At 40.2% G+C, this 23,192-nt stretch overlaps 2 protein-coding genes and 1 long non-coding RNA gene across 6 annotated transcripts in view; 1 reads left to right on the top strand and 2 right to left on the bottom strand.

Annotated features, from left to right (window-relative positions):
• Positions 1-6,269, bottom strand: part of sept4b (septin 4b) — a 52,145-nt gene extending 45,876 nt beyond the window's left edge. Inside the window, exons 1-3 of one of the 2 annotated variants that reach the window (XM_034700694.1) lie at positions 5,841-6,269; positions 2,056-2,063; positions 1,120-1,218 (exon numbers count right to left, since the gene is read on the bottom strand). In XM_034700694.1, coding sequence (XP_034556585.1) covers positions 1,120-1,149 — 30 coding nt within the window. In that variant the 5' untranslated portion in view covers positions 1,150-1,218; positions 2,056-2,063; positions 5,841-6,269. The remainder of the gene's footprint in view (positions 1-1,119; positions 1,219-2,055; positions 2,064-5,840) is intronic. The other variant, XM_034700692.1, reaches the window with a different exon arrangement.
• Positions 6,270-7,673: 1,404 nt separating this feature from the next.
• The window catches only part of limk1a (LIM domain kinase 1a), a 47,874-nt gene continuing 32,355 nt past the window's right edge, over positions 7,674-23,192 (bottom strand). For all 3 annotated transcript variants that reach the window (XM_034700687.1, XM_034700688.1, XM_034700689.1), the window contains 13 exons: positions 19,190-19,299; positions 17,810-18,025; positions 17,384-17,489; positions 17,013-17,224; positions 16,449-16,635; positions 16,111-16,197; positions 14,007-14,138; positions 13,817-13,876; positions 13,273-13,338; positions 12,693-12,864; positions 12,500-12,555; positions 11,557-11,714; positions 7,674-11,310 (listed from right to left, as the gene is read on the bottom strand). In XM_034700687.1, coding sequence (XP_034556578.1) covers positions 11,142-11,310; positions 11,557-11,714; positions 12,500-12,555; positions 12,693-12,864; positions 13,273-13,338; positions 13,817-13,876; positions 14,007-14,138; positions 16,111-16,197; positions 16,449-16,635; positions 17,013-17,224; positions 17,384-17,489; positions 17,810-18,025; positions 19,190-19,299 — 1,731 coding nt within the window. In that variant the 3' untranslated portion in view covers positions 7,674-11,141. The remainder of the gene's footprint in view (positions 11,311-11,556; positions 11,715-12,499; positions 12,556-12,692; positions 12,865-13,272; positions 13,339-13,816; positions 13,877-14,006; positions 14,139-16,110; positions 16,198-16,448; positions 16,636-17,012; positions 17,225-17,383; positions 17,490-17,809; positions 18,026-19,189; positions 19,300-23,192) is intronic.
• LOC117825068 lies at positions 12,339-16,853 on the top strand. Its single transcript, XR_004633774.1, has 3 exons — positions 12,339-12,419; positions 16,120-16,238; positions 16,471-16,853. It is a non-coding gene; the product is annotated as an uncharacterized LOC117825068 (long non-coding RNA).

The following is a 23,192-nucleotide window of genomic DNA, read 5'->3' as shown; positions in this document are numbered from 1 at the left end:
TCAACTGTGCCACCATCAAACAGCGAATGGAGCCAACGCACTTAACCCAGCGGAGAGTAATACCCGATGATGGGTCAGGTTTCACTGATGAGTGATGCACCAAGTTATGTCACTGAAGAGCTCACGGAAGAGAGTGGCACTATTGTTTTGGGTGTGGATTCAGTGAGATAATCTGATGGACGATGCACTTACCGCACTGCCAATATTATGTTAGTATAAGAACTGGAGGGTGTTTAAGCCTCACATGATAACAATGTGACTATATCTTGTGCAGCAGGAAGTAAGAGAAGTTCTAATTAAGCACAGTAGTGTCAGACCTGATTGAGTCTCATAAAGTGTCGCACCCATGATCTGACATTCCCCTTGTATGATTACTTTCAATGCTATGTTCATAAAATATGTACTGTATGTGATTCTTCAACAATGAACTGTCAGTCATTGAATGAATGGGTGTGGTGCTGCATATCTTCTTATACTACTATTCCAGTTTGCAAATGAAAGCAGAGAGCACACACCCTGGAACTGACAGCAAATGTGAAAAACAGACACAAGAGAGGAAAACTGGCATCCACTGCAGAAGCTAGCAAGCTAATGGGCTAATAAAGTCCAAGTATAGGCTGCCTACGCTTTGGCTGCAGTGGCAAGCAGCAGTTGAAGGCACAGGAAGCTAATGGCTAGTTGAGAAAAAGCCACAGAGGAATGCACCATAGTGGATGTATACATGTATATGTGTGTATGTGTGTGTGTGTGTGTGTGTGTGTGTGGAGACACAACTGCCAAGAGAGAGAAAACCATCCCCTCCTCTTCTTCTCTGTCCAAAGCTGGCACTGCCCATGAACAGTGACGTCTTTCTATCTGTGTGTGCGTGTGTAAGAGAGAGAGAGAAAGAAGCTATGTGGCATTTTTGGGCTAACAAAAAGAAGCCACAGCCACCCTCTTCTTCCGTCACACCCCTTAGCCTTGCATGATTTAAAGGCACTTCAGATATGTTAACCTGGACTAAATGATGGCTTTCAACGGAGAGATACATTGTGTTTATGTAAATCACACAATGGGTGTGGTTTGAAGGAAAGAACTAAATTTATGCACACTTGGACATCTGCTTGTTTAATCACATACCCGGCAGCGAGAGAAGTGCCAAACCACCATGAGAGTAACCAGCGAATGCCGTCAGCCGGCCAGGAGCCTGCAGCAGCTGCAGCAGGAGCAGCCTCCAAGCTGTGGACAGATGTTGACAGTCTCTTCATAAGGTGTTACCTCTGTCAGCATACAGTACAGGTTTGTCACATAGGCTAGGAATGCTGCTGAGGAAGGAACCGGGTTTGTCACACCCATACAGATCCACTCCTCTCCACCCTTCTGTAAACTGTTTAGTCCTGAAAACAAACACGCCTCCCACCCCTTCTTTCATCCCCGACTCAGCTCAGCCAAACACAGCTGCAGGGCTCGGGGATATAGACAGTGAGATGAGGAAGAAGAGGGGGTCCGTTTTGACAGAGAGGTGACAGGCTGCTGACTACTGGAAAGACCTGAACACATGAACACCATCAGTGTTGAGCTAAGATACGCTTCAGGCGAGATGCTGACTCTGCAGAGATCGCCAACCATCAACCACGAAAGAGTGAACTCAGACAAAAGCATCAGGTACACAAACAAAAGCAGACGCACACAAAAGATTCTCAGTTGTCACTTTGTGGCGAGACAAGGAACAAGAAAATCAGGGCTTTGAGAACACACCTATTCTCACTCAGCTATTCTTCTTTAGTGCCAAGTCAAACTCTAAAGAACATAAACCCAGCAGAGACGTCACACAAGCTCAAAGTATTTACAGCAGAAATCACATGCTCATGTTGAAGACAAAGTGAAGCCCAAAGTGAATATTTCACAATGACCACAACCTTCTCAAATCCTCACAATTCACAGTGGCTATCACTGTGGCGAGCATCAACAAAGCACAATATCCACCTTTTGGTGAAATAGTCAAAGACAACTTTCCACCCATGATGTAGTCCATCATAAGCGGCAGCAGGACTGAGGAAAATTCTGGTTTCTTACCTCATCGTCTGAAGATTGATCAGATTAAGGAGTTATTCCAGCATCCACATCAGATTGAGGTCAGAGGACATAGAAGAGGAACAGAAACACAGATTTGTCAACATGATGGAAATAAACCATCTACAGTAAAGGCAACAGAAAAATATCATCAACACTCATTACCTGAATTACATTTCTAGAAATATTCTGATGAACAGTCGGTTGATGCAGAGGTAACATTTAGCATATGACCGTTCTGTGTCTATGCTAATGACATATTGTTTGGCACCTGGATCATCCAGTTTCAGGATCTGCCTGATGACTCTATTTTTTAGAGCGAATGAGACCCTACTGCTTGTGTAGACATGTCAAATGAAACAGGTTCTACATCACCGACCAGTTACATACATATTTTGCCTTGGGCTTTAGTTGTTACGAACATGTTATGTATGAAAGTTCAAGCTTGGAAATGTGTTTTAGACTGATTATTTGAATATTTCAGACCTACTAGTGATCAGACATTTGAACAAAGATCTTTAAAAATCAAAAGCAGTCACAGATACGTTTGAGAGATGTCCGTATAAACCTCAACACCAGGATATGTAAACTTCACACTTCATACACAAAGCATTGTGATGCATTCAGATTTGATCAGAGACTTTAATTTCTGAGGAACACTAGCTGTGGTGTGCAAGGTGACTTAAAGACTGCATGAAATGTCTTCTTAAAGATGAGCAGGGTTGTGTCTTGCCCAAACAGTGATGCCTGGGTTCATAGTAGGCTTTTTGTTCTTCCAAGAGGGTTCCATTTTTGAAGAACTTGATTGCACTTGAAGAAGCAGCATGATGTGCAACAATCAAGGACAGACATAGTTATTTCTTAATGACACATTTAGTAATCTAGTATTCCCATGCAGATAAAACACTCTGCTGGCCACTCATCTAATTGGCTGAGAGTCAGCTCAAATTTTCATGATGTTTGCTGCTTACTAATTCTTACAGTTCTTTTGGTCAAAACAATTTTCTTTACTCTGACACACTTACTGGCAGAGCTACAAATATTGATTATCTGCTTTACACTCAGGACCATCTCTGGCTGTGAGCTCATACAGTAGACCGAGCTGAGATGCAGGTCAGAGGACTGAAATGTCGTCAGAGCCTCTTCCATCATGTGCATCCACTTCAGACGCAGCTGAAATGTAACAGCTGGCAGGCTGTGCTTCAGTCCTCCCTGCATATGGACAATATATAATGTATGAGCAGTATATTGCTGCTCTTAAAAACAGAGTTGGCATCAGCAGGCAAAACTCCAGATGCACTTTGATTGAAATTACCGTGGCAGCAGGATGACATGTAAATATGACTCCTGTGCACTGTTTACAGAGCAAACAAACGGACAGATAAATAAACCAGCCATGACCACAGCGCTCCGAAAACGTCTTCAAATGTAGAGCTAAAACACCTTATTACAGAGATCATGTGATCGACGTTAAATTCCTCTGCTGTGCTATAACAGCCACTTGCTTGACTTGTTAATTTCTTGAGGCTCATCTCTTGACCTACATGCTGAGGTCTTGCACCAACGATGCTGTCAGTGCAGCCACAGGCGGCGGCGAGGATGTTAGCTTCCCTCCACAAGGCTTTCCCTGAGGAATGTCAGCAACTGCTGACTATGCCACCCTTCCACACCACACTCACTTTCCTACCAGGAGCTTTTTACTCTGTTTATAAGTTGAGACAGGGCTGATGTTGGTAAAAAATAAATAAATGTTGCTTTATATGTCAATCAGATATATTTTTTTAGTAAACAGGGCCTAGATCTAAGCTCCACCAACAGCTTTCAGATCGTTTCAGCTGGAAGTGAAAATTAGTGAAGAATAAGTATTACATTTCATATAGTGTATTTACAACTTGTGTGTGTCTAGATTCATAGGTATAAATTTCCAGAAAGTTAAACCGTAAGTAAAAATGAGCACACATGTTGGTGTAAAACCTGAAGACAGACTTCACAGAGATATTGAAGGTGATTCACAGGGCTTACCATCTCACTTTAAAACACACAAGAGATCCAATATAGAAATAACTCTAAAACATGCAAAACGGCTCTGAATATGTTTGTTTCTTAGTGTCCTCAAAAGGGTACTTTCATGGTTTCTGGTTAAACCAATGCAGTAATATAAAGTTTTATTTAGACCTAGTCTTGTAATTCAGTCATATATCTACAAATAGCACTGCACTGAGTAAAAAAGGACCAATTGGACCTTGTGTTAAAGATCAATTGACATAGAAGTTCCCTTTTGGCCTTTTTTTATGTTTGCAATTTAATAACCATCAAATCTGACCTGCACATTAGCACATGATCACCACATGCTTGAAGAAAGCCACATGGAGATTCAGCACTATCTCTGTCCGCTATCTGAATGAGGACTCTTACTTTCTCCTCTACATCTTTGTCCCAAACACACCCACCCCTCTACACCTCAGGGCAAAAGTTTCATCATGCCAGATGTTTCAGTGTGACTGCAGCCTTCTGTGCTCCATATCATGAGACTGCTGTGACTGGAAATAAGCTGCTGCTTTTCTTTTCAGGAGCTCATACGATAGGAACAGGCTGGGAGCCAACAGAGACATGATAAGAAACAGGTGATCTGCATCTGATACAGATGGAAACATGACGCTACATTTATTTATTTATGATTTAAAAGGACCATGCATATTAATTAACACTTCTGTAAATATGCCAGAATTAGCCAAAAGACTAGTTTACATCCGTAGTCCCTTGCCAGATGTTAAAAAGGCTCCCTAAAAAGATCAAAATTAAACAAAAATAAAATCAGAATAAGAAGGTAGAGGAGAAACCAAAACACAAACAAACAAACAAACAAAAACAGAAGAAAAGAAAAGCGCAAATAGCACCATACGATTAAAAAATGACTAAAAGCTACATAAGGACATAATATGACAATATGACATCTTTTGGATGCCATCAAAACAGGCTTAATCTATAGTGATAAGCAGAGCTAGGCTAATATACCAGCTGATTATTGCAGATATTAGCTTATGTGTACATTCAATACTGCTATGGATTGAAGTGTTTTCATTGTAGTACACTAGGGCAGGAAAATATCTTGCACACAGGTCAATAAACAGGTAGATGGAAACCAAAGATAGACAGATCCAAGTAAAATTATAATGTTAACTGATTTGTATAATAATAACTTACATTTTTAGGTAGGATAGGTATGGTAGTGGATTTCGGCTGACAAGTTATACATTCATTGTCTTAAGTGACAAAAGCTCCTTGACACAACAAACTGATCCAGAGCTGCTGGTTTTAGAGTAAACATGCAAACAGTGTGACCTGGATACGACTGCAGCCCCTCAGTCCATCATTGAAATACAGCTCTATCTTTTCGTGGTACAGAAATAGTTTAGTGTGGTGAGTCTTGGTACCACTCTTGCATAACTGCAGAATTACAGTGTGCTGCTGCCGCCGTGTCCCGTGTGGAGCTCAGGCTGCAGGATTTTTCAGGGATTTTCGCCCTAAGAACGAAATGTACCCACTGTCCAGTGAAAGTGTCATTTTTCGACATTGATTTTCAAAAAATGCACTCTTATCTCCGATCAAAATGTGTGCAAACAGAATCGATATAAGGAGAGTGACATGTTTGTGTGTTTGTCGGCTTCGAGTAATGAATAAAAACACGATTTAAAGGAGAAATCTGTGTCGAGATGTACAATCCGACTAATGCAAGAATCACCTGACAGAGAAAACACATCCCTCATGCAGAGTCAAATATTACTCACCATGGTTGAACATTACTGAGCGAAACCGGTGGTTGCTGGACGAATTTTCCATCTTTCAAAGTTTCACTTAGCTAGCGCCGATGGCTGCGACCTCCTTTTTTTCTTCTTCTACGTTTTCCTCTTCTTTTTCCCCTACTTCTTCTTCTTCGATATGTCCTTAATATCCTCTCTCAATCTCTACACAACTGCAGTGAAATGACAGGCTGTATGTTGTGTTTGACCGGACAAACCCGTCCCCCTGCTCTTTTGTGTGTGTGTGTGTGAGTATGACTGTTTGGTAGCAGCACACACACACATTCACACACACTCACGCGCACAGATCGCAGCCGTCCTAAACGGGCGAGAAACGGAGCAGCCTCGTGACGTCATGAGACAGCAGCCTTTCAGCTGCAGCAGTGGAATGAAAACAATCGCACGTGGATGTGATGGGAGACAGGTCACGTGCTGCACCTGTAAAGAAATAGCCCAATTTTATGGCCAAATTCACGACAGTAGAGTCAGGTGGGCGATAGAGTATGGAGGTCAGGTATACAACTAAAATAAAAACATTTGAATGTAAAAGCATTACTTTCAAAACATATATACCCTTCCACCCCATCTCAGGAGTGGTGTCGCAATTTCTGTAGGAGTATTAAAATGTGCATCATTAAAGCTGCAAACTTTGTAGTAGTTTTGCTCATTTGCTAATAAAAACCTCTATTTATTAGTTTCTATTCATATAAAGGGTAACCACCGACTACTTTACAAGACTAAAGTAATTTAATGTAATTTCACACATTAACTTAAGTGATCTACTGAGGTGCTTATTTTCAGTTGGGGCCTACTTACCCGCATTTTACTACTACAACTTAATTTAACTTAACTACTCGTTTTATTCTTAACCCTCCTGTTATGTTGTGGGTCAAATTGACCCATTTTAAAGTTCATAAATCCCCCCCCCCCAAAAAAATGTCAAAAGTATTATTTCGCATTTCTAATGTCACAGTTGATGAAAGGCTATTGGTATTCAGAGGTTCCTTCCATCTTAGGTAATATATGCGTTCCAAACCAGCTAAATACAGCATAAAAATCTGGGCAGCATGTGACAGAAGAGGTGTCTCATGTTAATTTATCAACATCACAACATAAAAAATATATATTTATTCAAAATGTAAAATAAAATAAACAAAATTCTGTCATGTAAAACTATTGTATCTATATTTAGGGCTTTTCATAAAGACTTTTTATATTATGAAGACCTTCAGTTTGGTTTACTCAAGTTAAGTCTGTTGAAAATACCTCTGTACTTTGAAAGTATTATTTTTAGTGCAGTACTTTTTTGCAATGGAGTATCTGTACTTTATGGTGACCTCTATTTAAAAAAATAATCTGGTTATTTTTCTGCCTGTGGTCTTATGGAATATCTATAGTAAGAGAGTGAATGACACTTGGTGTGTACTGTTAATATTTGTTTACCTACACTTTGACATTCTGCCATGTTTTATTCGCTGTAAAGAGCAAATAGTGACATCTGGTGGTGAATTTAAGCTGTTTCATTCCACCTTTCCTCCTTCAAGCACTATTTTTGACACATTGCCTTTTATGTGCTTTTATGTGCTTATATGACACAAGCACAATTTGACTCACTCATGTTGCCTGCTTATAGTGCTGTCCGCTTGTAGTGTGAAGTCAGTGAAGCAGATTTTGCACATACAATTGGATCTGTTGCCCTAGTGTGTAATTCACTAACAGAAGAAGATGTAGAAAAAGGCACAGTGTGTAACCAAGATGCCTTTTTTCATTGGGATGCCATCTGGTTTCAGAGAAACACAATTTATGAACAGAGTCTCTCAGTGTGTTTTAGAAGCAACAGTTTTATTTTTAGCTGTGACAAAAGGAAAAAAAAACAGTCGCCTCCTCATCGTCTAAATGTTCACGTTCAGGATTAAAGTGCAGAATTGTTTTCACAGCTTGTGTAAAAAAATTAAATAAGACCAAAAGAAATATAATATTAAATTATCAAAACTGACAATGGAGATCTGGAAAAAATAAATATAATACAGAACAAGATGAAATCTCATACAACACAGTATCAGCAATGATATTCAATCCACTTGAATCAGGCTTGCACATATGATACATTAAAAAAAAGGAAATCAGTTCACGTTTTCGAGTCGTTGGCAAGGCTAGCTTACAACAAAGGCACAGCATTGTTCAGAGGTAAAGATCCTTTGCAAAGAAGTGCTGCGGCGACATTCTCAGTGATCATCAACGTTTCCTCACAGTCACACCTAACATGCTTGACATGGCTCAGACGGGACTGAAGACAGAAACACGGCTAAGCATCAAGTGTGTACAGTGCATGCCCGCAGACGAACACATCAACCGGGAGGGGGTGCTTGTTTTACATAAGCGCATTTTGTGTTATCAGCCTAAACACTGACAGGTTACATGCCCTGTGAGTTTTACTATTACGGTTAAAAGCTGCTATCCTGTTAATCTGCTGAATTAACTGAATCAAGCGACTTATGCTCCAGAAAAGTGCGGCCCTGAGCCAAAAGAGTTGTTATGAAGAGGTGAGAGGTGAGATAGTTTAAGTGCTCTTTTATCAGAAAGACCTGCAGTGGTTGCAGCCTCTGTGGGCAACACATACAAAACCAAGTAGTCAGAAACAACACAGGACATCATTCACAAAGGACCAGTCTGTAGGCAGCAGGCAAGCTGAGAAAAGACATCCTCTTGGTAAACAAAATCACAACTTTGAAAGTGGTAGTGTTGGTATTTTAGGTCTGTTTAAGTTTGTATGGCTGATCTCAAAATAAATTAAATTGAGGGATTGAAAAGGTTTCTGAAAGTATTGATTTTTTTAAGTTAAACCAAAGAAAAAATCCATAAGGATAATCTGAAATGTTGTTTTCAAGAGGATGAATTTCTCAGATCCCATTTTTACAGTTGAAAGGCTCTATCAGTGTCTTTGCATTCATATAACAACCTGAACCGACACAATTTATTTCCTTATCACAAGTTAGCCCAAGAGAGGAAATTAACAAACATGGCTTCAACACGCCATATAGTTAAATAGTGCAAATTAAAAATCTATACAAAAAGATCTCAGTGGTTATTTATATCAGTGTAAAAAACAGATGCTGTGTTTTTTCTCATTTCCTTTTTAGTCTGGCTTTCTGTCCACTTTTTTTGTCTTTCACTCTTTGTTTTCTTATTTAAAATGACATAATTTAAAGAGAAATCAGCTCAATCTAAGCTGAGCAGACTTAGCACAACACACAGCTTTTGAAAACAACGGCATGAAATTAAGAAAAACAGATTTTTAGTCCAGAGATAGAAAAATTAGAAGGTGCAAGAGAGAAACTGAGCATGGAAGAGATTATTGTTATGGGAGTGCGCATATTTATGCAATGCACGCAGACAGGGGTTAAGACAATTACATACATATGAGTGATATTTACAGCACACATTTACATGTAAACAAAGAGTGGGCTGTCCACTAAGAGGAGAGACGAATACAAGAACAGACAGCTGACATGATGAGGCAGTACCTGGTGATGTAATACATCTGAATCACTGTACAGTACATGAGATGATAGTAGAATTACTGTGTCACTTCATGCCAGGTCTAAACCAAACTCCACCCCTATGAATAACTTTTTTTAAATACTTGAAAAATAGTCGGCTGGAGAGAGGGGGCAGGATGGGAACATAGATGTTTAAAGCAAGAGTAGCTCTGTAACATTGATTAATAGAAGATTCTATATTTCCTTTTTACAATATAATCTCATTACACTAAGTCCCACCTGGTTCACCCCATGTAAGAGCTGATTTTTAACAGTACATGAAATGTCATTTACAACCTAAGAAATGCCAATTAAAAAAAAAAAAATTAGAATACCAGTGTTGATGTGTTTTTATTTCATTCAGTTAGCAGCTCAAAAACACATTCAAGCGTTCAAACTTCTCAAATCACATAACGGTGTTGATCATAATGTCCAGATTTGTTTCAGCTAATTTGACGTGATAAGATTGTCTAAATTTTAAAATAAATGTACTCCAGCCCACCTTAAGCGGCACCTGAAAACTCTGACATCTCTTTGAAGATGGAGGACAATGACAGAATGTAACATCAAATGTGTTTGGACTGAGGGTAGGGGATAATTCCTGTCGATACAATTTCTCTTATTCTCAAAACCTAAAAGCTCTCAACTTGCCACAATGGTGACAGTATTTAAAAAAAACAGCAAAAAAGGAAGAAGTTTGGCTGTGTCCTATTAATCGCAGTCAAACTTGAACTCTCCTTAATTTCAATTTCACTGGTCATCCAATAAAAATATGGCAATGTAGCTTACGTATATAAAATATGTCTTTACATTTACAATATTTAAAACATTTACAATGTTGCCAGCTATTTACAATGGTATGTGTTCAAATGTATACGATGCCATGTCAATATGAATGAGATAACAGCTCTTGAAATTTAAAACAACGTACCACATGTATGCAAATAATGTGTAACTCAATGTTAAGTCAGTGCTACACAATACATGTTGGACAGGGGCAGTGCCACAGACACGTGTGGATATAGGAGTTTACGACCAAACAAGGTCAGAGCAACACAATGAACCAGGATTTGACCTGACAGCATTATTTACAGTCATGCACACTTCAGTGAGCTACTTAAAGCTTGAAAGGTTTTGTTTGACTTGTACACGTGGACAGCAAGTGGATCTTAAACATTTGTGTCTGAAGTCACAGACAAACTCCTCTCCTTGGTAATATTCAGAAGTTCAGAGTTGATATCCAAACTAAAAGCAAAACCAAACTCACAAAGAAACACCTGCAAACACACGGCACAATGTACTCTGTAAGGGCCTAAAGTGAGGAGGCTGAAGATCTGCTGTAATCTATGTTTTTATGCTTAATCCACATGAATATACACACTACAGTAAGAACAGGAAAGTATCCTTGAATGGAATGACCACTAAGGTTAAATCTACACGTCATGATTTGAAAGTCGGGTTTGATTGCATATGACATAATCCACTGAAGCTTTGGCTGCAGAAGACTCAAGCTACTGTAGTAAATCTCTCTAGATTTGACGTAAAATGTGTGTGCATCTTGCACAAGTGGCTCTTCAGAGCCACACTCTCCCCCCCGAGTCCACTCGTTGAGCCTGAGCCAGCCAACGCTCCCAGCATCTGCTTCAAACATGGAGGAGTGTTCACATCCTCTCCTCCAGCCACCCAGGCAGGAGATGGCTGCCCATATGGGGTTAACTCTAACTTCCCACTCTTCCGGTCGCATTCGGCCCTACTCCGGTTGTTCAGGGTGGGTGTGCAGGCCGTTTTCAGGGCGCATGATGCTGTTTTTCTGCCAGAAGGCCTTGTGCAGATGGTCCAGCTCAGACATCAGGGGTAGACCAATGTCCAAGTGCATCTTAAGATTCTCCAGCCACCCCTCCAGTTTGGAGAAAGCAGGTCTAAAAAATGAGAATAAAGACGTTTCAGTTTAGAATGATACTAGATCTATTCATATTCAACCAAAAGCCAACATAACACAGTCATTATAAAAACAAAAGTCAGAATGTGAGTCTGAATATATTACATCAGGGTTAGCTACAGCCTCCAGATACAAAACTCCCCAAACTTCAAGTGAGAGGACAAAAATGATTATGTTGGATGAACTGTCCCTTTAGGTAACTTTTCAGTTTGAATCTATGTCTGACCGTTTGTCTGCATCAAGATCACAGCACACAGCAGCCATGGGGAAGAAGGCAGGGGGACAGTTTGGGGGACAGTAGTGCTCCAGGAAGCCAGACACATTAAGCCCAAAGTCCATTGCCCTGGGGAGGTAGTCTGGGTCTGCGTTCACCCTGCCAATGATCTGGAAAGAACAAGAAAAACAAAACAAAAAATGTTAAAGATAGAGCTGTCAAGAGTATAAAAGAGAGCCATCCTGTGCCGATCTGCTGGAAACCAGTAAACCCTCCAAACTGAAGCTGGTCCTTCCAAGCAGACCGCAACTACCGTTAGTCTGCCTGTCAGAAGCCACATGAAGACAACATTGCTTTTCAGCTCTCTCTAATCCCAGCTCTGTTTTCTGGTTAATGGTGTCCATCTGGGGAAGTCATGCTCCGAGTGTCTGAACTAAACTGTTGAGCCCGAATTATGTGGGTGGTTTCTGTGCCAGGCCCAAAGCTCACCACACTCCGGTGCTGCATTTTTATTTGGGAAAAAAAGTTCAATCTTTTCGGGTCTCCAAAAAGCTCTCCCAGAGAAGAGGAACTTCGGAAAAGCAGCATGTTTCCCTCATAAAGTGAATGAGAAGTTTTAACCAAATATTTATAGAGGAGATAACACTCTGAGTTTTAGAATCCGAAGTATTTAGGAGAAAACCTGTCAAAATGCAAAGTAAACCAGCTTAAAGTAAAACCATGACGTAAGAAGGAATGACTTTCAGTTTAACTCCAATGAAAACCCTAATATTGTCACTGAGCTGGTAAACATCTTTGAATATTAAAACTGGTGAGTCACCTAGGAGTAAGAAGATTGTGAAAGCGTCAAGGAATGCTGCTTCTACACATGACAGGTAAGCATTATTTAAGTTTGTGAAGCATCTTTAGTTCTGCTGATCAAACAGTGAGAAAGTAGTGAGTGGAAGTCACTCACCTCACAGAGCATGATACCGAAGGAGAAAATGTCTACTCTCTCATCGTAGCTCTTCCCTGGAAACAAAATCGGCAACAAAATTAAGACAATAATACCTTTATGCGAGGATTGCATCTTATCTTAGTTAATGGTAAATGGCGTCTTGATTTTATTAAAAATGACACAAAGACATGAGTATCCCTGTAGCTCATACCGTGGATCATCTCAGGAGCCATCCAGTAAGGGTTTCCCACCACAGTGTATCTCTTTCTGCGGTCCGGCTTCTTCAGGCCAGACAGTTTACTCCCCTGCGACAACTTCTCCTCGTGTTTGTCGTCCACCATGAGCCGAGACAGCCCGAAGTCTGCCACCACAACAGTGTTGTCCTAGACAGAAAAAGACACATTTCACAAACTGTTATTGTTGTGCTAAAGGCATACATGTGGCCCAAATCACAAAAGAATGTAGATAGAGGACATACGTTTTAAGCAGTCGTAGAAAGCTGGATTCGGCTTAAGCTTTCTGATTTTCTGATGTCATCATACATGCATTCAGCAATGCAAACCTTTTGTTTGTCATGTGATATGTTTTGAACAATGCTGTGTCTGTTTGAGTCGTGTAAGCTGGAAGTTATTTTTGAAGAGTGTGTTTTAAGAAGGCTTAGCGTGTCACAGCTCCTGCTTACAAAGCCCTCCTTTGTTTTTCTATCTGAAAGCCTGCAGTGCATGACAGGTGCCGTATGTTAAATCCTTAAAGAAAACATACTGTATGTCCAGGAGTAAACAAGCTCTTACCTCTCTGACCAGGCAGTTGTGTGAGTTGAGGTCCCGGTGGATTATGTTCATGGAATGCAGATATGTCTGAATGACAGATAGATAGATAGATGGGTAAGAGAACACAGGAAGGCAGGAGGGAAAGAAAAAACATAACAGAAATGTTTAGTGGTGATCTAAAACACATGCAGGAAGAACAATCCTTCCTTGTTTCATTGCATGAAGCTGGTTTTGTGAATACAACAATCCAGACATGAACAACATTCATCATTGTATTTATGTCAAAGGGGAATCATGGAGAAGCAATTGTCTAATCCTGAAGGAATTCATGCTGTCATCTCCTCAGAGGAGGATGGAATGATTGTGGGCATTGTAACTAAATAATTGTAGTTCACTAACATGGCCACTAGAGGGAGAGAGCAATGAAGATAACTGGAAACTCAGCACCTTTCCTAACTGCTGCAACATCAAGGCATTTTCCTGCCTTTGTTTAAGAAGGCAAATTATAAGCATTTAAAGAAACAATCTGCAAAAAGTACTTGCACGTTTCTGTCTTTGAACCTACCATGCCAGCCGCTATGTCCTTTGCAAAACTGACTCGTTCGTTCCAGGGATAGTTGCCGTCCTGTGAGAAATAAAATCACAACACAAATCTTAATCAGCTGCTGACATATAAAGGCATAAAGACATTTATTTCAAATACTGCACAGGAAGTTGACACATTATATTTTGTGCAGTGTTCATTTCACTCTTACCATTTTCTTGATGATTTCTCTCAAAGTGCCTCCCTTGATGTACTCTGCGATGAAGTTGAGTCTCTTGTCCTTGTAGAGGACTCCAATGAACTTGAGCACGTTGGGATGATCCAGGCAGCGCATGACCTTTACCTGTTGAAGTGGTAACAATATGAAAACAAAGCATTAGTGATTGTTTACTCAGATGGGCCATCTTGCATGCTGTTTTGGAACATTCCTGAGGGTGGCAGCAGAGGGCAATTTGACATAATTACAGTTTTCAATTGAATCATAACTTCAAAATACTTCTGGCTAATTAAAGAATGGCTTTAAATTACAAATCATTTTGCAAGCATTTTTAAAGCATCACATTTTTGGTATAACTAGATGCAGATTGATGAAGAAAAGTCCAAATGTTTTTTTTCACGTCCCTTTGTTATCTATTTGACCGCCTCAAGACAAGTTGATGATTAAAAAAAAGCATTATAATAGCAATGCTTCACTTTTTGGTAAATGTACCTTTTTTGCCTATACTTCAGAATCAGAATCAGAATCAGCTTTATTGGCCAGGTCTGCTTGAACACACAAGGAATTTGACTTAGGTAAACTGTGCTCTCTTTGTACAAGGCATAAGAATAAGACCTACAAATAAAAATAAAAATAAAAATAAAAATATAATAATAATAACAATAACATCAGCTATAAATATAAAGACCAACAAATAGTTGCACAGTACATATGCAGCTTTATCTAGCAGCAGGTTAGCTTAGCTTAGCATGGCATAGAGGCTAGGGACAGGGGAAACACTCAGCTCTAGCTCTGGCAAGCCACTTTAGCAAGACCTTCTTAGCACCTCTTAAGCTCACAAATAAAATACTACAAGTTGTTTATGTATAGGATCAGAGTTTGGTTTAAACAAACAGCTATTTTTGTAGGGGTTTTATACTGGACTTTACGTAGGGGCAGTCTTTGAGCTAAGGTTAGCCTACTGGGGGCATACAATCGCTTCATAAGACACATGATTGATCTCAATCTATTCTTCATGCTGAAACACAACAACAACAAACTACTTTTTTGATGAAACGTTTTTGTTAAAGCACACTGCCAGCCTCAGCATAGGTTTTTTCACAAGGTGTTGGGGCAAAGCTTACAAGGAAAGGGGTACAAAATAGCTGTACTATCATGTGACACCTCATGAAATATTTGCCCCTCAGGATCCAGCTGTAAGGGAGGAGAAGGCTGCTCACTATTACACGCATTCATATGAAATATTACCCTTCAAATATATGTGTGAAATATTTTTCCAAGCTTCACCGGAGAAGCTGTGGGCCTTCAAATGAGATCACAAGAGAGTCAGTAATGTTAGACTCTGGCTGACTACAAACAAACATCAGGCTGTAATAATAATCAGACTCATTATGGCCGGGGGAGTGGGGTTGTTTTATAGCAGCTCCCTCTACTCTGTCTTGGTCCTCATTAATTACAAAGCAAAGACTCAGTGCTATCGTAACCTCATGATAAACCCAATGCTGATAGGCTGAGCAGAACAGGAACAATTTTCCAGAACTTCAAACATCCCAATTAAAACAGATGATTGAGTCTAAGATACTGAATATCAAACAAGAGCATCAGGAGTTCAGGACACTACCAGGGTATCGGTTACTCAAGTCTACACTAGTCTAAACTTCTGCATATTCTTCTTTTACTTTCCAAATGAAACTTTCTCTTTTGCTCTATTTCAGAGGTGATTTTGTTTTTTACTTTCATTAATTCAGCCGAGAGAACTCATCTTTTTTATTCAGCCACCATGCCCTACATAACAAAGTACATTCACACAGAGGAGGAGCTAATTATAGCGACAGTATTCAGTGTTTAGTCAGGTACTGAGAAAAACATTTTTCTTTCACTTCACAAATTTTCTCAGCAGTTTTAGGGTGCTTTCTGTTTTCATACAAATAATTTGTCTAGCAGCAGATCGTCACTTAAATCTAACAAAAAATATGTATTTAAGGAAATGAATTATGAGCTTTTTAATTCATGATGTGAGACGGATTCTAAAAATGAAACTCAGTAAAACTTACACTCCTGAATGATCAAGTGTCTGTGATTGTCCTTCTCTACTCACCTCTTTCAGGAATGTTCTTTGAGTCTCATCATCAAAGCGAATCAACTCTTTCATCACCATCACCTCCCCCGTCTCCTTGTGGGTCACCTGGAACAAAACACGGAAGTTTGTGAAGCTTTCATCCCACTGTAAGTGTGTCAGCATGAGAAACACATTTTCAGAACTCCAGTAGGAGTCATAACTACAAATATTTAAACTTCTGTCTCTCCACAGTTCCTCCACTTATCTCAATACTGCCGCCCACAGGGCAGTTTCAGTATGACTATGTATTGATCTATGTATACAGCACAAGCACTTCATAAAAATGCTGGTATAAACACATGCTAACGGTGTCTGACCTTGATGGCCTGTCCGAAGCAGCCCTTCCCCAGCACCTCTCCATGGATGAGGTCAGAGGGGCGGAAGATGCGGTGCGTCCGGTTGGAGACGACTCGGAGTGACTCTGATCGATTGATGTCCTTCCTCTGGGAGACGGGGGATGCTGCATTGCTGGAGCCTGGTGACTTATCGATGCTGTAGCTCCGCCTGGACGAGGAGAGGAAGAGAAAGAAGAGAAGGAAAAGGAAAATGAGAGATGAGGACGACACAGTGAGGGAAGGGATTAATATTTAAATAGTGTTTGCTGCTATGAGAAAAATTCCCTGAGGTTCATCTTTATGTAGGGCACAAATAGTGTATGCTAAAAGGCCAAATGACCTTATTATTATGGTACAAATCTGATTGAAAACTGAATGTGAAAAGACTGTAATGCTCAGCAAAATAATTCACTCAAAAATGTATGAGAAAAGGAAACACTGGACACTGTTAGAGAATTCCTAACAACAAGCTCAAGTTCTATCAAAGCTGAATGAAAAAGATCTACACTTAGATATTTTGTCACACATTTAAATGTAAATTCTTACGTAATGATGCGGGATTTTCTGTGGCTGAAGTCTGAGTTGGGGGGCTGGGTGATGGGCAGGATGGGGCTGGGACCCTCTGACAGAGGAGTGGACAGGGGGCCGTCCACCTGCTCCTCTGTTGATGAGGAGCCGCCCTCCTGCCCCTGACTGTGAGGGTCGTGCTCGATGGTGAGCTGCAGCAGCCGGCTCGTCTCCTGGATCAGAAGGTCAATCTGAAGGAGTTAAAGGAGACAATTATTGTTACATTGTAATTACCGAAGCTCTAAGGTGGACATTTTCCGTCCCCAACCTCCGGTATTAATAAGCAAGATTTGCATTTTTACAGTGGAGTCAGTCATTCTAGTAACAATGCAAGGGAGTGTGGGGAATACCTCATCCAGAGGGACGTTGTGAATGGGCGTCCCGTTGATCTCAAGGATCCTGTCTCCAACATGAATGGAGTTTTTCACATCCGGACTGATGCAGTCCGCATCCACCCTAAATAAAACAGAACAATAAGTATATACAATGATGAAGAAAACCTTTATGCATACACTGAAACATTCTTCATTTGGACTTCAGACTTCAGATCTGATAAAGTCTCAGCTCATTTGAATAACAGTGACTCAGATTTCTTCTCATTTCCTTTTCCTTCCACTCTATTATACATTTTAAATGAATCTCATCCATCACACTATCCTCCATTTTCAATCCATTCTTCTTCATCCTTTGTCCTCCATCATGCTGACCTCTGTAGACTCAGTGTCCTTGCTCTCTTCAAACAATAAACAGGAAGATGAACATAAAAAAAGACTCACTGGGAGACTCTGACGGTGGGTCCATGTTCAGGACTGAAGCCGTTGGTTGGGCTAAGCGGCTGGTCAATGGACACGGAGAAACCTCGCCCTCTGCGTCCGTTGGTTCCCTCTGCAGTGGCTGGGATGGAGACGAGTGTGACGGTGTGAGGGATCCTTGAGCATGGCGAGTCAGGCAGGGACACAGGGGTGACGATAGTTTGGTAGTAACAATGCCCGCTGCAGCCAGAAAAAAAGAGATGGATGGAAGGAGGAGGGAAGTGGTTAGAGAAAAGTAAGCAGAGTGAAGCAGATATTTTAGGCTCTTAAACTGCCAAGCATCATAAGGGAGACGTCAAGTCCTGATTACAACAGCATCACATGTTGTTGACGAGCTTTATCTTGGTCTGAGGAAACACTGTACCGTCATTGTTCAGACTTGAGGCCTCACGTGGCCATGGATGGGTCAAAATCTGTTAAAAGTTTGTTTTACAAAGGAGACTACTTTTCCAAAAACATGAAGAATGCTAAGAATATGAGGAAAGCTCACTAAAGAGAAATACAATTCCATATAATAAACAACTCAGTGCTTTAAAAATTAGTTCAGACAACTTTCTTTTTACAGTTTTAACTTTTAACTGAACCCACCCAATCTGGTACATCTCAATTAATTTAATGATCTGAGACAATCTCACTGTCAGCATCGACTTCCCCTGAAAGGAAAGGACAAAGGCTGTTCTGTCTCTGCGCTTTGTTTCACATTGAACGCTCTATTTTTGAAGCCTGAGGCTTGTGAGAGTCACACTCACAAGCCTACAGCTACACAAGTCAAGAACATCCTGATCCTGATCCAAACACAAACAGACCCTTTTTTTTTTACATTAGCCATTAAAACTTTTAAAACATTTATTTCCAAATATATTCTCTCTTACCACCTTACAATAACTCCACACTGGATACTGTGTTTGTCTCGCTGGATAAGTGTCTTTGCAAGTCACCAAAAAAATGCATCAGATTTCAAATACTAGGCTTGAGCACTTGTGGTTGCTCTGAATTTTCAACATGTCAGGCAATGCCACAGTTTGTCATGATGTTAACAACAAGTCCTTTGAAGCTTAAAGTAAGGCGGATGAATTTCAGATTTTGTCAGTCAACTGCAGCATTAGCCACTTGTTCGTTTTTTGTGGCTTTGGTTAAACTTCAAAGGGGTTCCAGATGGATTAGCTCTCTGCAGGAGAGGATTATGAAAACTAACCAAAAGAATAAAAAGTTTGGTAAATGAGGAGGGAATGTAGGACACCGAAAAACTGCACACTGCTTTGATTTTCCAGTATTAAAACATTAGATTCTGAGTGTTTTTTCACTGACTATGACATTCCTTCCAGCATTATGTTTGAAGCTCACCAGTACAATTTGGATCTCTCCACCAGAGCGTATGTGTCTCCGTCACCGATGAATGCCCTGCAGTTCAGACAGGTGAAGCATTCTGGGTGATATTTCTGTTCTCCTGCGACCTGTCAGAGACAAAAACAAAGACACGGTTAAAATGATGTTCAGCCTCTGTGTTGTGAAAACTCGATGTACTACAATGTCAAAGAGGGCGTTTGCTGATCCACGCTGACTCCAGGCTAGACTATCACAGCAGTGTGTTTGATGTGACTGGAACAACAGGCAACAGGATGCTGTAATGACTAGTCACAAAAGTAGGGCGAGGTCTGGTCACTGAGGGTGAAAGTAAGACTGCTAGATTGAATTTGCTGCTGCCAGATGCTCCTGCAGAGCTTGGGGGGGTTTACAAACAAGAAAGGGAATTGAGTTAAAGCTAAAAGACAGAGCAGGCAATGAGCAGATTGATCACACAGGCAGATCTGAGGATGATATAGCAGGAGGAGGTTTCCAGCTCTGGGTATGCTTCAGACCACGGACTGTTAAAGTGTTCAAATAAATCACTTTTACTGTTGCTCTTTTAACATTGCACATTAAATCCGTTTTCCTTGCTTGTTGTGACTCTGATCGACTGACAAATCAATAAAGTGGCCTGCACTTTCACATAGCAATATCGACCCATTTTAACTCCTTCAGGTAAATCTGCACCCTTCCATGTAAATGACCCACCCACTCTTACAGCTAATGACCTTGGGTGCTTAACATGGAAACTCATGTTTAATCATAGAAGCCAAGTCCACCGGCACTATTTGCTCTCCAGAGGCCTGAGGTGCTTGTGGTTTCTTTTTGTGCTGTGACTGGCAGAAATGTTTTTGAGGGAGTGGGCCCCCCCTGTCAGCCCCTCTCAACTGCAGTGATCTGCAATGCTAATGAAGTATAACGGGAGTTAGGAGGGGCTTTGCATGGACGTGTGGTGAACAAAGAAAAATCAATTTAATGCCCATACAAAAGAGAGAATTTGAGGAATTTGTTTTGAGCAGTGTCGTTATTTGAGGAGAAGAAAATATATTTGCTTCACATTCCTTTTAAAAAAAAGCACAGAATAATTACTATACATTATTCAGAAAACATTTCTGCATCATCCAAGTTTAATTTGTTTTTATTTTTAAAACAGGTTTTTGTACTTCAAATCACAGAGGAACTAACTATATGAGCTCATGAATGCAGCCTTGTAAATGAATCGGAAATTGAAAGCAGAACTAAAAATTCACCCAAAGGAAAAAGAGCTCTTCCACTAATGGTGCATTGACTAAAACAAAACACAGAAATCTGAGACTATAAGGAAGAAAACGTGAAGATCAAAGAATCAATAAAATCATTATGTTGGGCCATATGTCTGCAGCCCCACCCTTCTGGGAGAGCAGCAGTGAAACCACAAGCACACACAAACAGATAAACACTGCCTGTGAGCCCCCAGGCCACTGTACAAGCTTATTAATTAACTTCTTCTTAAGTTATTAATCGGAGCAGTTCCTTTAAGCTAAACAGGAAAACATGCCACCACTTGGCTTTGATTCAGGGAGTGCATTGACACCCTGATTTATTTATCCTATGAGCACTCCATCCTTTACTTTCATGTGTTTTGGGCTACAACAACTAAGACTTAGAAAGACCACCTTACAAATTTATGATGTTCCTCCTTTTTCTTTTACATGCCGTTATATGTTTATGCAGACAAAACAGCCTCATAGCAGGAAGATAGAGAGAGAGAGCAAGAGGAGAAAACAGATGTAATGGCTCTGGTAATGGACAGGAGACCAGACAGCTGTAGGGCTTATTGACCAACTAAATGCCTTTATTTCTCCTCCATGCAGACTCATAAATAGAAGACATAAACAATACTGTCAGACATTCCCAGTGAGAGTAAACACATTGGAAAAACAAAACTATGATACAGAGATGAGTAGAGAGAATCTGAGGACTTACAGTTAGATGACTCTGGGATGGAGAGATAATGCTGAAGTGATACGCCGTAATTTTATTATTATTTGAGGCATCAGATTTGTGGATAGCTCAGCTGAGTGTTTTGTGTTTTTGGAAAGTGTGTATGTCTGTTTGAGTTTGTCAATTAGGTGCTGCCCTACAAATGGGAAAGACAGGAAGAAAGGACAGCTGGACAGAGATGAAAAGAGTGTGTGACTCTGCACGCCCTGACACTTTGGCTGCCATTTGCTTGCCAGGGAAGCATGATGCACACACACACACACACACACACACACACACACACACACACACACACACACACACACACACACACACACACACACACACACACACACACACACACACACACACACACACACATCCATCTTGCACACACACCGTCTCTTAAACCACATTTGACAGGCAGCAGCTGCTGTCCTCACATTAAGTTCATACTTCCTCTCCAAAGTCTTGGTATAAAGACAGCTTCAGAGAAACAGAAATTTCAAAATAAGACTTGGCTCTATCCCACTGCCATGTGACTGCTTAACAAATATTGTGCGAAAGGCAGATTCAAGAAACATCACATGAACTGACACACCACCAGTTCCACTTTATACCCTCACTAAACACAGATTAGAGTGTGTCTCAAGACTCTGAGGGTGTATTTTATTATTTGTGAATTAGCTCATCCTGCTCACGAGTGCATGACTACAAGTTAGCTGCTCATGTAGCCTCGTGGCATCTTCAGGAGACAACGAAACAAACCCGATGAGCACATGTCTGCCCCCTTTCCCGGGGCAGACATGTTAACCAGGTTAATATGCAGCACAACACTAATAGCTACCTTAAATTTTAAGAACAATGTGATGTGACACCCCCCCCCACCACTTGCTTATTTAACATTTTTTTATTTGATATCTTAAAATAACAAAAGAGACATCTTTGCCTGTAACTTTTTTATTAAGAAGTATTTTAACCCACTAATTGTATGTAACCTTGTTGTGAAACGTGTGACCGAGGAGAAGCAGAATTGTATCATTTATTATCCTGTATTGAGCCTGTATCAGTCATAAGTTGAATTCTGTTTAACCATCAAAACTAAATATCTCAGTCAGTAAAGACTTCCGTAATGTGTACATCATCTACATTAACAGAGTCACTGTAGCATCAAAAAGTTTTAAAATATCTGCCGAAATGTACAGTTCTAACAGCAGTATTAAACTTTTACCAAACTGTCAGAACCTTTAGAAATGCAGGCCATTTTATTGTAACTTATGCATAAAATTGTTTTAGAGTTAGGACAGTTTTTAATGAGAGGGACATACTGTTTATGCTTACTTTGCTAACATGTATCAGGTCATTTTAGTGTTGTATTAAAAGCAAAGCATTCCTTTTTTTTTTCCATTTACTTCAATTTAACAAAGTCTTCTGCTAAAAAATAGCAAATCAAGATTCAATACTCAAGTTACCATTTTCACTCTTCTTCGTTCAGTAGGTGTTAGCAAGCTAACATTCACATTTTTAGTTAGCTAATTAGTAAGTCACAACAGTAGTAGCAACTGCCTGTTAGCAAGAGGTGATATGAAGTTTAATGTTAAGACCAGTTTTCTAAATTCTGTCTCATTTTCATTCAATAATGACTGAATCTTCACTCAGGAAACAATTATTTTCAGCTATATTTGGCTATATTTGAATGAAGGTTCATCTCAGAAGACAAACATTCAAAATGACAGAAAAGCCTGTAAAATACACATTACGTGAGAGCAATATTTTTAATATTTTTTGTCTTCCTGTCATTTTGTAGGTATAAAGTTATAGGAATAGCACCAGGTATGCTTAATATTGTCCTTCTCAATGCTCACTTGCTCAAGCGTGAAGGACTTCAGCCACTGGGCCTGGGGTGTCTGGTCCCTTAAGCTTTATTTGTTTTTAATGATTTATACGTGTCACCCTAGGTTGGCTGTGGAATGTGAACGGAGCCTTTTAGGCTGTTTGGAGGAATTTACAACGCTCTAATGCTCTTTGTGACACTTAA

This window comes from Notolabrus celidotus, chromosome 14 (genome assembly GCF_009762535.1).
Source record: "Notolabrus celidotus isolate fNotCel1 chromosome 14, fNotCel1.pri, whole genome shotgun sequence".
Taxonomy (NCBI): domain Eukaryota; kingdom Metazoa; phylum Chordata; class Actinopteri; order Labriformes; family Labridae; genus Notolabrus; species Notolabrus celidotus.
Note: the sequence above shows the minus strand (reverse complement) of the source record. Positions and strands in the feature narration are given on the sequence as shown.